This window comes from Dermacentor silvarum, chromosome 1, assembly GCF_013339745.2.
Source record: "Dermacentor silvarum isolate Dsil-2018 chromosome 1, BIME_Dsil_1.4, whole genome shotgun sequence".
Taxonomy (NCBI): domain Eukaryota; kingdom Metazoa; phylum Arthropoda; class Arachnida; order Ixodida; family Ixodidae; genus Dermacentor; species Dermacentor silvarum.
In genome coordinates, this window is record NC_051154.1 from 4551918 (window position 1) to 4570013 (window position 18096).

The following is an 18096-nucleotide window of genomic DNA, read 5'->3' on the forward strand; positions in this document are numbered from 1 at the left end:
ATGTTGTGCTATGCCGTATTTAACGCCTTAGCCACTTCTAAACACCTACATCATTAGTGTAGTGAGCCCTCCACCGCGCTAGCACTGATTGCCGTGCAAGTGGATTGCACCTAACACATTTGATGACACGTGTATGATATGCAGCTCTGTGCGGATTCGCACTATAAAGGTAGCACGCCGCGGAATGTGGTTGCGGTTTTGGGGATCTTTAGGGCGACAAAACTGGATTGTTCACGCATACGTCCCACGTGACTTTAGAAGCTTCGTTGAAGAAAATGTCCAACGGTAGTCTCTAAGGGGGTTTCATTACACCAATAACTACGGAACATTTAGAAAAGAAAACGTTGCACTGTACAGAATGCGTATCGTTTGGGAGACGAATAACATAAAAGTTACTGTCAGACCCATAGGGAGGGGAAATGAACGGAACTTACTAAGACTCACTCACAAATTATATGTTTTGCGAAGAGCTCACTCGGACTCGCACTCAACAATATTTCACTCAGCCGGACTCAGCCGAACTCGTCAAACGTCTGCTGAGCCGGGCTCACTCGGACTAAAACGCAACGTACTCAGGGGCTCACTCGGATTCGCTCACTGTACTCAGCTTGGCTCATTGGAATCATTTGGTCTGGCTCTCACTCGTTCAGGCATTATTGTGAATTGAACACATTAAATATTAAAGCACCTCTATACGATGCCAAGTATAGCACATGCAGAGGGATTACAAAAGTGAAAACATTCATCAAAATGTACGCACAAGGGTCTTAAGCCTAGAAGAATGGTCCTTATTTTATGTTGCTTGTAAGAAGTAAGTATGACGCGCGTTCTTCTCTGTGCTGAAAGTGCCGAAGGATAAAATGCGCTAAATGGATCGTCAAAGAATGTCGAAATTGTTATTTCTTTGTGCGAAAAGCGCGTGCTTTTGGCACTTCGGGCTTAGAACTCTGTTCTTGCTTTCTGGCACTGTGCAGGTCCGCCTCGTAGAATGAAAGTGGACGCTGCTAATACACTTTGCCTATAATGCCAGTGCTTCAAGTCTGGCTCCATCGAAGACGGGTCTCTAGTGGTTCGAGCAAGGGTGGAGAGCGAAGTTAAGATGGAGAGAGAAAAAGTGGCTGATAGCTTGTTTTTCACATGGTTTTATACAAGCGGGGAAAATAATCTTTAAATATGTTTTTTTTTTGCTCAATTTATGACGCAGACCTGAGAGAAGCAATCCCCACGATCTGCCAGTGTGCTCGACGGAAGTGACGTGAAACAGCTCACTGTGAAACGAAGCGTCGGCACTTCTGACCTATGTAGTATTATTCGCGAAACCACTATTTCATAGTAATCGTGCCATCTGGGACTAAAGTAGCGTTACTGAACAGTCTCGACGGCCTGGTGCGACGGAGACTGCAAAACTTAGTGAATGTAAATCAAAGTTTTGCAAAAAATGTGCTTTAATTCCACTTTATAGAAAAAACTCCAGATTTAATTACACTTTATACAAACAATCAACGAAGCGGGGTAAGTATAAATAAAATAGCTCTGCAAGTGAACGAAACGAAAATAACAAAAATATTACAAGAATAACAAATTTGGTATACTTGACAGGCGACAATACAGCATTTTTTTCAATAATGTCATGCGATCGTCGACAATCCTAACACGGCATGAAGCGGCGAAATTTGCGAGAGTTGGCTTGTGCACAGTAAAGAACGTCGTCTGCTCGTAGGAGTCGCTCGCTGTGCGCACGCGATAATTCTTGTCGATCTCGCTGGTTTGCGCCGTGACCAAGCGCTGGGAATTGTCGACACTTGTGCGATGGTACTTTAAAGATAAGGAAGCTGTATACACGTCAAGTTTAAAAGAAAAATGACTGAGGTGATGACAGGTATAGGGATCGCGAACGAAAACAGAACAATTTAATAAGTAGGGGTCCGTAAGACTAACCACAAGTCGCTCACTCAAGATAAAACAATCCTCAGCGAAACAAAGCTGACAGCAGCATTAAAACCTTTTAAAACTTTGAGGGCCTTCTCAGCGGCACCCAATTATGCGGGGAAGTCTAGCCAGGGGGGTCCTTGTCAATACTGGTGGGGTGTCTGAGAATCCCTGACTTTGAGCACTACCTAATGCCGCTTCTTAACTCGAGGTCAGCGCAGATGGTGTTGCTTTTTTTGAGTTGTCAGACATCGCGCTAGCTGTCGAGGATTTCCCAAGTGGTGGTCGGTCCAAAATCCAACACAAGTTTTGTATATGACACTATGTGTCATCAGTGCAGATGCGCAGTTTCAGCAGTGACACTGTTGCCATTTAGTACATTTGGGGCGCGATCTTGTACGCGTTCCAAAATGGAACGGAGGCGTTCCGTTCCATCGAGCCGCACACGATTGGCCAATTTCAACCGCGACGTTCAATTTGACCAATCGTGTGCGTCTCGATGGAACGGAACGCCTCCGTTCCATTTTGGAACGCGTACAAGATCGCGCCCTTGGTGTCACGGAGGGAGGAAAAAAACGGCGAGGGATCGTCACGTGATCAAGCCTAGGGCCCTATAACGTAAAACTATTCCAATCCATTTTTATTCCATTCTCCGAGCGTCAAATTTACGTAACCGCCGACGCAATCATCGGCGGGGACCATCAGCGTTGTCTCAACAGCACAATCAAACGCTCTCCTCGTTTATAGGAGGTCACTGTTGTTCACTTTCAAAACCAACAACATTGCCTACACAGAGCGCTTTTTCTTGTCTAATTGGCTGACAAGAGGCGAGGAACACGCTCAAGTGGAGAGGGTTTCAATGGGGCAGCGCGCGCGCACTGAAAACAGATAACTGTTTCAAGAGGGTGTTGCCGGCGTCTCCGGTTGGTCCGCTTCCGCTTACTTAGCTTTTGGTGGCTGGTCGAAAATCGCGGCGGCGTGCAGCGGAAAGTTACGAATGCCGCTAAAACGGATCCTCGGCACGAACGAGTTGGCAGAGCGATGCCGTATACGTGCCGAAAGGGCTCGATAACGTTTTACTGCCACGCTAAAATGCTTATTATCCGCAAATAATCACCGGCTGGCGCGAGTAGCGAGTGCCTGAGCGATCGGCGGGCAGCCATCATCTATTCCTTTCTGAACGGGGCAGTCTTGGGCTATTCAGAAAAAAAAATCAGTATTGTTCGGGATATTAGTGCATCTTTAACGCGTACACGTCACTTTGACGCGGTGAGTTTTCGGGATCTTGTGATGGCGAAGGCAGGCGAAGTGGGCGCAGCCCGAAAGCTTTTGACCAATAGCAGAGGGCTAATGGCGAAAAGGCGTCGAATCAGGAATAATCATTTTTCTTGCGTTCCGTTTAATCATGCATAATCAGTGTGTGCACGTCATATCAGATGGGGAGCTATCGCGGTTTTCGTGACCTCGCGTGAGAGACAAGCGAAGTTGGGGGTGGCCCTAAAATTTATTGACCCATCGTGGAGGGTTGATTGCAGAATTGGAGTAGAAAAGTTTCGAATTGCTTTACGTTATAGCGCCCCTAGTCATGAAAATATCAAGGAAAGGCAAGTAGGCCCTCACTACGCAAGTAGGAATTTCTAGCCGCTGAGCGTGCGGAGTGCAGATACTAAACGGATGTGGCAAGTAGCGATTTTGACGAGGGTACCGCTAAAGGTTACCGCGTACAGCGTCTTGAAAGAGTCGAACCCTACAGGGCCTATGAGTCATCCCGCAGATAGGCCTCGGTAATGGGGCGGCCTATAAGAGGAGACGTTAAGCTAGCAGCCAGGCGCCCTGCCTCCCTGGCACCAACGTGTACCCGCGAAAGCTATACATCGCCTACGTTCAATGAAACTAAGATACACGAGAGCTCACTTCGTAGTTCTCCAAGATTTGGAAAACCCAGTCGCTGAACAGAAAGCAACTCTGACTACCACTGATTATCAAAATTCCCACAAGTGTAGATCCACAGCATGATCAGCAAACAAAAGGAAGACTGCCATCATCATCATCATCAGCCTATATTTATGTCCACTGCAGGACGAAGGCCTCTCCCTGCGATCTCCAATTACCCCTGTCTTGCGCTAGCGTATTCCAACTTGCGCCTGCGAATTTCCTAACCTCATCATCCCACCTGACTTTCTGCCGTCCTCGACTGCGCTTCCCTTCTCTTGGTATCCATTCTGTAACCCTAATGGTCCACCGGTTATCCATCCTACGTATTACATGGCCTGCCCAGCTCCATTTCTTCCGCTTAATGCCAACTAGAATATCGTCTACCCCCGTTTGTTCTCTGATCCACACCGCTCTCTTCCTGTCTCTTAACGTTACTCCTAAGATTTTTCGTTCCATTGCTCTTTGTGCGGTCCTTAACTTGTTCTCGAGCTTCTTTGTTAACCTCCAAGTTTCTGCCCCGTATGTTAGCACCGGTAGAATGCAATGATTGTACACTTTTCTTTTCAACGACAGTGGTAAGCTCCCAGTCAGGATTTGGCAATGCCTGCCGTATGCACTCCAACCCAATTTTATTCTTCTGTAAAATTTCTTTCTCATGATCAGGGTCCCCTGTGAGTAATTGACCTAGATAAACATATTCCTTTACAGATTCTAGAGGCTGACGGGCGATCCTGAATTCTTGTTCTCTTGCCAGGCTATTGAACATTATCTTTGTCTTCTGCACATTCATCTTCAACCTAATTCTTGCACTTTCTCGATGAAGGTCCTCAATCATTTGTTGTAATTCCTCTCCATTGTTGCTCAATAGGACAATGTCATCTGCAAACCGAAGGTTGCTGAGATATTCGCCATCGATCCTCACTCCTAATCCTTCCCAGTCTAAGAGCTTGAATACTTCTTCTAAGCATGCAGTGAATAGCATTGGAGAGATTGTGTCTCCTTGCCTGACCCCTTTCTTGATAGGTATCTTTCTACTTTTCTTGTGGAGAACCAAGGTAGCTGTGGAATCCTTGTAGATATTTGCCAAGATATTCACGTATGCCTCCTCCACTCCTTGATTACGCAATGCCTCTATGACTGCTGATATCTCTACTGAATCGAATGCCTTTTCATAATCTATGAAAGCCATATAGAGAGGTTGATTGTACTCCGCAGATTTCTCGATTACCTGATTGATGGCATGGATATGGTCCATCGTAGAATACCCCTTCCTGAAGCCAGCCTGTTCTCTTGGTTGACTGAAGTCAAGTGTTGTCCTGATTCTATTGGAAATTATCTTGGTGAATATTTTATACAATACTGAAAGCAAGCTAATGGGTCTGTAATTCTTCGATTCTTTAAGGTCTCCCTTCTTATGGATAAGTTGGCGTTCTTCCAGCTCTCTGGTACACTTGAAGTGGTGAGGCATTGCGTATAAAGGGCCGCAAGCTTTTCAAGCATGATATCTCCTCCATCTTTGATTAAATCTACTGTTATTCTATCTTCTCCAGGCGCTTTTCCCCTGGTCATATCTTTCAAGGCCCTTCTAACTTCATCGCTAGTTATAGAAGGAGCTTCTGTATCCGGTTCATCACTATTTCGAATGGAAGAAGCTTGGCTGTTTTGGCTACTGTACAGGTCAGTATAGAATTATTCTGCTGCTTTTACTATGTCATCGAAATTGCTGATGATATTACCATGCTTATCTTTCAGTGCATACATCTTGCCTTGTCCTATGCCTAGTTTTCTTCTTACTGATTTCATGCTGCGTCCATATTTTACGGCTTCCTCAATTTTTCCCACGTTATAATTTCGAATATCCCTTACTTTCTTCTTGTTGATCAGTTTTGACAGTTCAGCGAATTCTATCTGATCTCTTGAGTTGGACACTTTCATGTTTTGCCGTTTCTTTATTAGGTCCTTTGTTTCTTGGGAGAGCTTCCCTACAGGTTGCTTTGGTGCCTTACCTCCCACTTCAATTGCTGCTTCTGAGATCAGCCTAGTTACGGTTTCATTCATTAGCTCTATGTTATCTTCATCTTCCTGTTCTAAAGCTGCATATTTGTTTGCGAGCACCAGCCTGAATTGGTCTGCTTTTACCCTGACTGCCTCTAGGTTGGCCTGTTTCCTCTTGACTAATTTCACTCTCTCTCTCTTCAAATTGAGATAAATCCTAGACCTCACTAACCTATGGTCACTGCACGTAACCTTACCTAACACTTCTACATCCTGCACTATGCTTGGATCGGCAGAGAGTATGAAATCTATTTCATTCCTTGTTTCTCCATTAGGGCTTTTCCAGGTCCACTTCCTGTTGCTGCGCTTCCTGAAGAAGGTATTCATTATTCGGAGCCTATTCCTTTCCGCGAATTCTACTAACATCTCTCCTCTTGCGTTCCTAGAATCGATGCCGTAGTTGCCAATGGCTTGCTCACCAACCTGCTTTTTCCCCACTTTTGCATTGAAGTCGCCCATGACTAAAGTATACTGAGTTTGCACCTTTCTCATTGCTAGTTCAACATCTTCATAAAACTGTTCTATTTCTTCATCATCGTGACTAGAGGTTGGGGCATAGGCTTGCACTACCTTCATTTTGTACCTCCTATTCAGCTTCATTACGACAACTGCTACCCTTTCATTAATGCTGTAGAATTCATCAATGTTGCCCGCTACGTTGTTATGCACTAGAAATCCTACCCTGGATTCTTTCTTATCTGGAAGACCTCTGTAGCAGAGGACGTGGCCGTTAGTCAGTACTGTGTAAGCCTCACCAGTTCTTCTAACCTCACTAAGGCCAATAATATCCCAGGAAATGCCTGATAATTCTTCAAATAGTCGTGCTAAGCTAGCCTCACTCGAAAGGGTGCGCGTGTTGAACGTTGCCAGGTTCAGTTTCCAAAGGAAGACTGCCAACCCTACGCTTAGTCAGGAGGCGCCTGGGGGGGGGGGGGCCTGGTCCCTCCATTGTTTAAGGAGCGGCTCGGCCCCACCTTGGCAGGTGAAGTGTAGCACTGCGGCACGCATTCGACAAGCGCTGCAGGTGATTGTATTACCACTAGTGCCTTGTGCGGCGTAATCCTCTAACTCTCCAGTGTTTCGATTAATGATTTAATCACGAATAATCGGTTGATGTGCCACGAGCAAAAAATGTCGCAGTTTCGCCCGAAAGGCGAAGCATCGATTGCGATAGCAAATCGGTAGACAACTATACGAAACTAAGGATAGTCGTTTTATTGTCCGTATCAACTTGCAAACATTCGTTCACCATCTAAATTACCAAGCACGGTGTTACGCGTGCGCAGGTGAACATGAACACATCTAGCTCGATGACCGCGGAAACTCGCTGTCAAAACGCTGGAGTGAGAATCCGCGATTGCCGCAACGAGCGAATTCACCTTCGTGCCGTCTCTCGCTTTCAGCGAAGTAAACGTCGAAAGCACAGCACATACGAAGCTACCGGCACTAGTTGCACTTTGGCACATTGCAAATCCCTTCGAAGATGAGGCCAGCGCGGGCACGCACTTTTCACGTCGCAGATCGCTTTCAAGATACGGCGCCCGCGCTGCTGCACCGTAAGCAGCCGCCGCCGGGGTAGAACGCCCTCCTTCACCTCCCCCGTGTGCCTCGCGCGCGACGACGAGCGCACGAGATTGAGCCGCGAACCTCGGCTGACCCTCGCAAGGCGCACATACAGCGTACGGCGCGCGGCGACGATGTTACCGTGTTGAGACTTGATACGGAACCTCACAGCGACGTCCACGACCACGGCAGAAATGCCCTTGACGAGTCCATATAATTGCTACCGCAATAAAACAGGAAAGCAGGCCTTGTCGTACTGCTGCATGCATTTCCCTGAGGCACTGCATATGACGGTCACCACCATCGTTCGACCAAGATTCTTCGCACAGCACACTGTTTTATGAGCCACCTGAGCGTGAAGCTATAGCCTGCTAGTGAATTAGTGAAGGTTCACCTTAGTTTCTTTAGGTTACCAGTTAATTTTCATTCCTTTAGTTGTGCATTATATGACTGCTGTGTTATACCAGAGACGCATGCATTTCGTACAACTTTTCTAGGTAAGTACGTGGGAAACCGTAAATGTATTGTTGTAGCCTGAGGTTGTCAATGAAGCAAGGCAACTAATGTTCTGTGTTGCAGCTAGACTTATTTGCTTTGAGTTCACATACCGGGTGTTCAAAATTAAGCTTTACGGAAGTTTTCAGAATCGCCTGTGGCAAATAGCATAATTCTTATCGTTGAGCTGGGCTATTCGAAGACGCGGACAATAGTATCACGAAACATCGAAGCACATATTCAACTAATTACTTATTAACATAGTTAATTACTTTACGACACATACTGCAACTTAAGAATTGTAGCCGGTGAGCTTGCAAGACGCATCCACTTGAAATGAATTTCCAGGATGCCACCAGTTTCGAGATATTATTTCCGAAAGTGTGGGACGAAATATATGGGCGTTCCAGTTTTTTTTTTTTTTTTGGGCTTCAACGTATGAAACAGCGTTTTCGTAAAAAAGTAAGCGGAACAGTGCATTTTTACGGCGTGTTTGTTGTCGCATATCTCCTAAGTGGTGTCATTCTGGAAATTCATTCCAAGTGGATACGCCTGACAAGCTCACCGGCTACAATTCATAAATTGCAATATGTGTTGTAAATAATTAACTAAGAAGTTAATTAGTGAAGTTTTGTTAATTAGTTGAATGTTTCTTTTGATTTCTCGTGCTACTAATGTCTGCCTCATTGAATAACCCAGCTCAATGACAAGAATTATACTACCTGCCACAGGCGATTTCTAGAAATTGCGTAAAACTTAAAAATTAACACCCTGAATGAACACCCTTTACCTCCCGTGTTATTAAAAACACGTTTCTAAAATGTCAGTTTTTTTAATTGAAACGGCACATTAAACAAATGCCCGAAATACACTCAGAACAATATATTTATTTGCAGAACACCCATAAAGTTCGTTTGATTCTAAAAAACGTTGGCTTCACTACACTGCTTGAAGTTTGCTTTTTCAGCGCCAATAAAGTAAACAAAAAGTGACCGTCCCGAACACAACTTCTGTTGTCTATGAGAGTTGTGATGAAACCGACTGCCACGTAGAATTACATTTATTCATTTAGGAAGGCACGCATCTCACCTATTATCACAAGGTGTCCCATTTCACAGCGCGCATCCGTATCCTTCTTATACTTTTCTTTGTCCGTAATATTACTATCGCTTTCGGATCAAAGTTTAGTCTTCTTCAGAGTCTGAAGAAATCTCACTGATCGCTCTTTTGCGGCAGTTTCCTTGCGGAAACAGGTTCCATCCAACGAAGATGCCATTTTTCTTTTTGCCAACATAAATGGTGAATCCGGGTGGTCGATTCCGTCCTCCGAGTCGCATTGCAATGCGCTGCACATCCGAGTCCGAGAAAGCATGCGCCATCCGTACGGCAGGTCACTTTCCGTAACAGGGAAGGAAGCGAAGGCCGAGGGCAAGTTTTGGTGACGCACGTGTGTGAACATTGTCAGTGTATGAACCCCCGTGTATAAATAAGTTTCTCAGTCATGGACCTCAGGACACGAATCTATAGGCGCATCACAGGCAACGTTTCTTGAAGACACTGATGCAAATGCATTCACCCTTAATTTAGGCGAACTGAAGCGAAAATCAATAAGCTGACAAAGGGACTTCATTTCAGCAGGACTGACACTATAAGCGCGTGTCCAAGCTTTCGGTAGGCTCATGGACAATCATGTGTGGCGTCCCTTACGCCATAAGGATTTGATTTCTGGCTGCCAAAGCAGACAGTGCATGGAGTGGTGCCAGTTTTAACGCGATAGCGTTAAGGGCCCCGTGTCGCAGAAAATCCGGCGTCGGCGTAGATATCGGCGTCCGTGGCGGAGAAAATCATCCCGAACCACTACTAACGCGCACGCCCGCCGCAAGGTGTTAGTGAGCAAAAATTTAATTTCTCACAGTGAAATCCGTCAGAGAAATGGCAAAGTACCACTTAACCACAACCTACAGACATGGTGGCGTCGGACTGTTATTTGAATGTACCAGAAAACATAATTCTGTTACGAGCATTCTACCATACCAACAGCGGCATGCTCGGGTAGGCTACTTGCGAAAATCTTATCCAGATGGCGCTCGCACCTTCGGCAGGTAAAGAGCGTAAAGAGGCATCTAGGGTTCATAAGAGCATCTGGGGTTCATAAGGCATCTAGGGTTCATAAGAGCGTAAATAGGCATCTAGGGTTCATCGAGAAGCCAAAAAGTTGGGATTACAAGAAGAAGAGGTGCTCCTCTTCATACATACAATACATACTGAGAAAAGAAAAGGGTTGCGTGTGACCTCGTGCAAGAGAAAATTAAATTCGCAAGTGAACGTTGGGTGCATAACATTCACAAAAGAGACAAAGGCACCCCAAAAAGATTCTGGAACCATATAAAAGCACTCGGAGCTCCTAAAAACTCGCAAACGGCTATAAGGGATGAAGACGGTAACATCTATGAAGGCGATGATGCGCTGCGGTACATCACAGACGTTATCAGGCATAACTTCGGCACGAGAAAAAGCGTAGTTCAGACAACAGATCCACCAACAACAGAGAGGCCCGAGAGATCAAAATTTAGCATAGAAAGCTTTTATTGGAAAAAGGCAGCAGAAAATGTCCCTAACAACACGGCAGCAGGACTCGATGAAATCCCAATACAGCTAATCAAAAACCTCGGTCCAAAAAGCAAGGCACTGCTGACTAATGCCATAGAGCAAGTGATTAGAACAAAGAATATTCCCGTTGGATGGCGTGAAAGCAAGATGAATCTCATCTACAAAGGCAAAGGAGATAAGGATAAGACGAGCTCGTACAGGCCTGTTACAGTAACGTCGGTGATATATAGAATGGCAACGCAAGCCATAAAATTAGAACTGTCGAAGTGGGTGGAAGAAAACGATGTATTCGGGCAACTACAGAATGGGTTCAGGCCAGGCAGACGCTTAGAAGACAATATGTTTGTACTAACTCAGTGCATAGAGATTTCAGTAGCTCAGAAAAGACCTTTATAGATAGCATTTCTAGATATTAAAGGAGCTTATGACAACGTAGACAGGGAATTGTTGTGGGATATTCTTCAATACGAAGGCATAGATGACGATTTCGTGGAGCTGCTGAGGGAGATATGTAGAGACAACCAAGTACAAGTGGTATGGAAAGGTAGAAAAGGAAATGAAATGATGGGAATTCCTTTTGCCACATTTATTTAAACTGATGTTGTTTGTATAGGCAATGTACTCCGTATTGCTTTGTTTTGTTGCCTGCATTTGTACGCTGATATATTGTACTTCCACCCTGCTAAAATCCCTTTGGGGATTGCAGTATCTGTAAATAAAATAAAATAAATAAATGGGAATTCACCAAGGATTGAAGCAAGGATGCCCTCTGTCACCATTGTTGTTCACGCTTTACGTCAAGGGCATAGAAAGACGACTGGAAACAGCGAATTAGGTTTTGATTTATCCTACATGCGTAATGGACAAATGGTGCAACAGAAGGTCCCTGGATTAATGTACGCAGACGACATTGTGCTACTAGGGGACAATAAAAAAGATTTACAGATAGTTGCGAATATCTGTGGGAAAGCAGCGACAAATCTAGGCCTTAAGATTAGCACAGAGAAATCAGGGATTATGATCTTTAATGAACACACGAGTAACTTCGTGGTGTCAATTCAACAACAAGTAATACCCATAGTGAAGCAATATAAGTACCTCGGCGTACACATAAACGAAGGAAAGAATTACTCAAGCAACCACCAAGATAATCTGAAAGTAAAGGGGAAGCGGAATGCAGCAATAATGAAACACAGAGCACTGTGGGGCCACAATAAGTATGAGGTGGTGCGTGGAATCTGGAAAAGAGTAATGATGCCAGCGCTAACATTCGCAAATGCCATTATATGCTTAAAATCAGATATATTGGCGGGTTTGGAAGTTAATCAAAGATCAGTAGGCCGGTTGGCTTAGGGAGCACACGGTAATACGACCAATGAGGGAGTGCATGGTGACATGGGTTGGGCCTCTTTTGAAGTCAGAGAAGCACAGAGCAAAATTAGTTTTGAAGAAAGGCTCAGGAACATGGATGAAAATAAATGGGCGGCTAAAGTGCACAAGTATCTCTACATGAAAAGCGTGGACACAGAATGGAGGAAGAGGTCAAGGAAGTTGGCAACCAAGTACAGGATAATCGAAACTGTAAATAGACAACCAGGGGTCATCAGAAAGAAAGTGAGAGAAATAGAGACCGTGAATTGGATGCAAAGAATGGAAACAAAAAGGACAATGGAGATTTACAAGAATGAGAAGAAAGAAATTAGAAGGGAAATTTTGTACGATAACACAAAGGGCAGTGCCTTGCTATTTGAGGCTCGAGCCGGTTGCCTAAGGACCAAAACATACCGGAGCAAATATTCGGAACTAGATGTGGCATGTGTATGCTGCAGTAAAGATCCAGAGACCACTCAGCACATCCTGATGGAATGCGACCGGATCCACCCAGCGAGAACCGTAGGTAACGTGCAACTCCCAGAAGCGCTTGGGTTTAAAGTGGAAGGAAACATAAACAGATCAGCCGTAGAGATCAGCAAGAGACGATTAGAGTACTGGTGGAAAAAAAGCAGGGAAAAGATGGATACGACCTGATCTCTTAAAATCATAGGCAGCGTTACAAGGTAAATTTTTGAAAAATAAAAATAATGAGAGGTATACAAAAATGCTAGATAAAGAACATGTATAGTATACCTGATTAAATCAAGCAGGCTAGGTGACTATTTGTCGCCGCCCCGTTTGAAAGGGGATGCCAATAAATCATCATCATCATCATCATCATGGGAAAATTGGTAATCATGGTGAACAATTAATAAAATAATAAAAGGTCCTAGGGCCTTCACATTTTAATATCATCATCATCATCATCAGCCTATATTTTATGTCCACTGCAGGACGAAGGCCTCTCCCTGCGATCTCCAATTACCCCTGTCTTGCGCTAGCGTATTCCAACTTGCGCCTGCAAATTTCCTAACTTCATCATCCCATCTGGTTTTCTGCCGACCTCGACTGCGCTTCCCTTCTCTCGGTATCCATTCTGTAACCCTAATGGTTTTTAATATAAGACGACTTATATTGCCCCTGAAAAAACGTCTTCCCAGCAATGCATTTCTGTTTAAAAGTGAAGCCCGACTTTAAGGGGATCGGTGAAAGCTTGGTCTTTGTAAGCTGGCTTTCTCACGTTCTGTGTTGGAGCGAAGCCGACTCAAAGAAAATTGCGATGCGAACGGGGCCCGATAACGCTATCGCGTTCCACTCTTAAAGGCGAAGCTTAAGCCTACTTAAGCGTCCTCCACTTTTATTCTCGTCATCACTGCCCGTCTCAAGTAGCGTGGGTGTGCGACACCCATTTCTTGACAGCTCAGGAACATAGTTCTCCGGACACAAAGTAGTCCGTTCGCTCGTTCAACGCGATGCGGGGAACTTCTGCAGCGCGTTAGTCTCGCGACTTTGTCTAGGCGACCTAAAGTGCACAGGTTAAATGTTTGGCACTTGTTACACGATGGCTTCCAGCTCAATCCCACATTATAAGTATTAGTTACAACTCTGGTACACCACCGTCCCTGCATGAGTCCACTTTAGAAGAATTTCTTCCTACAGCATGTTTCTCTCTTGTTATTTCCCACGAGCAGTGCCGGAATGGAAATACGAGTATAGGTCGAGTTTGCTTTCTGGCAGGAGATTCAACTGTTTGGCGCAGTTCGCGAAATTGCAGTGTCTGTTATTGTTACGGAGCTACAGAGATTGTAAACTGTATGTGTGCATTCATTTTTTGCTTACGTGAGTCAATTTTTAGGAAACATTTGAAGGCATGAGTAAAATAAAAAAAAAACTGTTTCCAGTAGTGGCTGGAATTGCTTTAAATGAAAGAAAGGTTCTTCGCCCACATATTGAACCGGGCGAAGTACCAGGTCCAGGTGGGCCCCTGTGTCACGATGACGCTGGCCTCCGGACGTCCGCCGTGATTGGCGGTGACGGAGCTGGCAATACCAGAAATAATATAGCAGGCCCCGAAAGGTGGGCAAGTCCCAGTGGAATTGACGAAGACAATAATTGCATATCCTGCGTTTGCGCAGATTCTCTTCACCGGGGCCTTGCAGCAGTGACCTGGTGGTGTACTTGCAGTGCAGCTTGCCAGGTGCGTGCTTCGGGGCATACTGGAGCTCTTTATAGCTGCATGCCGGTTCACACAGCCTGGGAAGAAGTGCTAACAAAATTAATGTAGCCTTACACCGTGATTCTCAACTGCACGTTTATTCGTGAATAAACAAAAACAAATTAAATATACATTGGACAACTTGACAAATACAAAAATCAGCCCATGCGTGGCAGAATCAGCCAAGTACAACAATGAAAAAGGCCGACCTAAGTCATGCCACTGACCAAAGAACACATGCTTAAAAATCAACAAACAAAAAAACACATTAAAAGGAAAGAAATATACGATGAGCGGTTTTTACGCACGTGTATTTTTTTTCCATGACAAGGCTCCTGGTGTCTCTATTTTATTATTATTATTATTATTACTGTTATTCTTGCACCCAGCTGATTCTGCCCCCCATGCGAAGTCTTTCTTAGCGAGTTATCACCATTTTCCCCTATCGGGTATATATGAATGAGATGAAAGGGACCCGAGGGGCCCGATTTTTATTATCATATCATAAGAATCCAGCAAACAATGACACCAAGGACAACATAGGGGAAATTACTTGTACTTACTATTTTATTTAAAGAAATTATAAATTAATGAAATTGAAAATGGATGAAAAAACAACTGGCCGCAGGTGGGGAACGAACCCACGTCTTCTCATTACGCGTGCCACTGTTGTTGTTTGTTGGCTTCTTATGATATGAATAATAAAAATCGGGCCCCTCGGTTCCCTTTCCTCCCGTTCATTACATAACGAGGGCTCGAATCCGGCAACATTGATGCCTTCAGGCAGCATATGTGGGTTTATTTACCAGTTGCCTTCACCCAAAAAGATCACGCGCTCGTGACGCCTGCGGCACAAAGGATGTTCCACATCCGCCGCCTAGGTTTGTGAGTGGTGGCGCTGGCTAACACTCCCAGGGTTAGTTGTAGTAGATAAGCATAAATACCTCTGAAAGTGGATTGGAAAACGGCGCTGCGGTAGCTCAATGGTGAGAGCATCGCACGCGTAATGCGAAGACGTGGGTTCGTTCGCCACCTGCGGACAGTTGTTTTTTTGAGCCATTTTCAATTTCATTATTTTATCATTTCTTTAAATTAAATAGTACTGTATTCAACGCAGTCACTAGAACGTGACACAATTCTGCTTTGATGCCTTTTCGTCTACTTAAAATACTTCTTTCTGGGGTTTTACGCGCCAAAACCAGTTCTGATTATGAGACACGCCGTAGTGGAGTGCTCCGGATTAATTTTGACCACCTGGGGTTCTTTTACGTGCACTACAATGCAGACACACAGGCGTTTTTGCATTTCGCCTCCGTCGAAATGCGGCCGCCGCGGCCGGGATTCGATCCCGCGACCTCGTGCTCAGCAGCGCAACGCCTTAGCTCACTGAGCCAAGGCGTTGCGAATGCTATAAAGATGGAGTTCTACACAAACGTGATATAGAATATACGTGCCGACGGTAATTAGTGCCTATGCAGCTGAGGCTCACTTTTCTAACGAAACACGGAGTGACTGTTTGTGTTCAATACGTTATAGATAAAAGGTTAGAGTGAAGGAAGATAAAGTGCACAAGAATTGGTTTTCAGAAACGGCGAAATCGACAAAAAAAATAAGGCCGCAGTTTCACCCGAATGGCGAAGCATCGATTGCAATAGCATTTTAGTCGACACCTATACGAATTAAGAATAGTAGTTTTATCGGCCGTATAAACTTGTAAATATTCCCTTACTAAATTAGCAATCATGGTGTCACGCGTGCACAAGTAAACATGAGCACATATCGTTCGATGACCGTAGAAACTAGCTGTCAAAACGCTGGAGTGAAGAGGCGAGGCAGCGAGTAATTTGACCTTCGTGCTGTCTCTCGCTTCACTGCGAACTAAACGTCGAAAGCACAACGCATACGAAGCTACCGACACCAGTTGCACTGTATCCACATCACAGATCACTTTGAAGATGAGGCCAGCACAGGCACGCGCTTTTTCTACGCCGCAGATAGCTTTCAAAACACGGCGCCAACGCGGCCGCGCCGTAAGCAGCAGCCGCAGCGAGCTCCCAGTGTGCCTCGCGCGCGTTGACGACGGCGTGCTTCCGCCCCGGCTTCCTCCCTCGCGAGATTGAGCCGCGATCGTCGGCTGACCCTCGCAAGCTTTAACTCGCACATACAGCGCGCGGCCACGATGTCGCCTTGTTTGGGCTTTATACGGAACCTCACGGCGACGACCACGGCGACGGCAGAAATGCGCTTGGAGTGTCCATATAATTGCTATCACAATAAAATCATGTGGCAGAAACCTCAGCAGTTGGCAGTGCCTTATTAATATTGCAACTACAGAAACGATGACAAGTCGGCCGTTTTGTTAGCGTTGCGGTAAAGTATCAGATGGCTACGCTGGGTACCTCAGTTCGAAACCAATTCGAAAATCTTTTCTTCTTTCGTTTCTTTGTTCGCGGCCACTTTGCCGGCAAAAAAAAAAAAGCTTGGGACCATTCGCTTAGTAACTAAATTAACAAGCATGGTGTCAGCGCGCACAGGCAAACATGAACACATCACACTCGATGACAGCGGACACTCGCTGTCAAAATGATGGCATGACGAAGCGGAGCAGCAGCAGCGAGCGAATTGACATTCGTGCTGTCAATCGCTTCAACGCAAAATGAGCGGCAGCGCGCAGAAATGCATGACCCGTCTGCAGATCGCTTTCAAGATAGGTCGCGCGTGGCCGCACAACGCAGTTAGTACCGGAGTAGAACGCCGCCCTCCCCCCTCCCTCCCGCGCTGCATCCCCGATTTCCTCCCTTGAACGCGCGATATTGAGCCGCGATAGTCGGCTCCCTCTACGCGCGGTCGCGAAATACGCAGCTGCTGCAGCAGAAGAACGCCGCCCCGCTCTGCCGCAATATTATTGCGATATCAACTATATGGACACTTCAACCGGATTTCTGCCGTCGGCGTCGCCGTCGCCATGAGGTTCCGTATAGATAAAATCTTCCCCGCGCGCCGTATGCCCGAGCGGAAGCGTGCGGGGACGCGCGCTATCACGGAGAGCGAACGCACTCAATCTCCCACGCGCGAGCAAGGAAGCGGGAAGCCAGCGCCGGGGGGAGCGGAGGGCGGGGGGGGGGGGCACTTCTACTCTGCCAACAACCGCGCTCGTCGCTCGCCCGCACCGTCTCTTATCTCCACACGGCTCTGACCTTTCTATGCGCTGTGCATTCGCCGCTCAGTTTCCGCTGAAGCGATAGACCGCACGCACCTTCGCCTAAAGCTTTACCTTCGCCCGCTGCGGCTTCTGCGCTTGCTACCAGCGTTTTGACAGTCGTCTGCAGTCATTCAGTGTGATCTATTCATGTTTGTTTGTGCGCGCTCACACCACGTTTGTTCATTCAGTTAGTAATAGTCGGGCCACATTTTCCAACGCACGCTACACATGCAATGCTGCCCGGATCGGCAGTGCAGCGCTACAGGTGTGTCCCTTCGCACGCGCTGCCCACGGGAAGCGCTTCTCATCAACACCACCGTTTCACACGCGCCTTCTCGTGGTCATCGAGTCTCTCTTCAGGTCGCTCTACTTACGCCGCAGCACACCTGCTTACTTAATCAGCTCATGTTTACTACAATTCATATTGCTACCAAAGCCGCTCACCTTACTTCGTATGACATTGCAGTGTTGCTATCGCATTCATTGCTTCGCCCTTAGGGCGAAACTGTGACATTTTTTTGTTGGTTTCGGCGTTTGAAAGGCCGATTATTATACACTTTACATACATTCTGCTCAAACCGCTTATCTATGACGTATTTAACGCCAAGAGCCACTTCTAGACGCCGCTTTCGCTAGAGAATAGCAAGCCCTCCGCCGTAATAGCACTTATTTCCGTCGAAGTATGCTACGGCATGTAGATTCCCCCGCTTGTCTGTGC

General features: G+C 45.9%; 1 protein-coding gene across 4 annotated transcripts in view; it reads left to right on the forward strand.

Annotated features, from left to right (window-relative positions):
* Nucleotides 1–18096, forward strand: part of LOC119456179 (atrial natriuretic peptide-converting enzyme) — a 608985-nt gene that overhangs the window by 564756 nt on the left and 26133 nt on the right. For all 4 annotated transcript variants that reach the window (XM_049660866.1, XM_049660865.1, XM_049660868.1 and 1 more), the window contains one exon: nt 14097–14158. In XM_049660866.1, coding sequence (XP_049516823.1) covers nt 14097–14158 — 62 coding nt within the window. The remainder of the gene's footprint in view (nt 1–14096; nt 14159–18096) is intronic.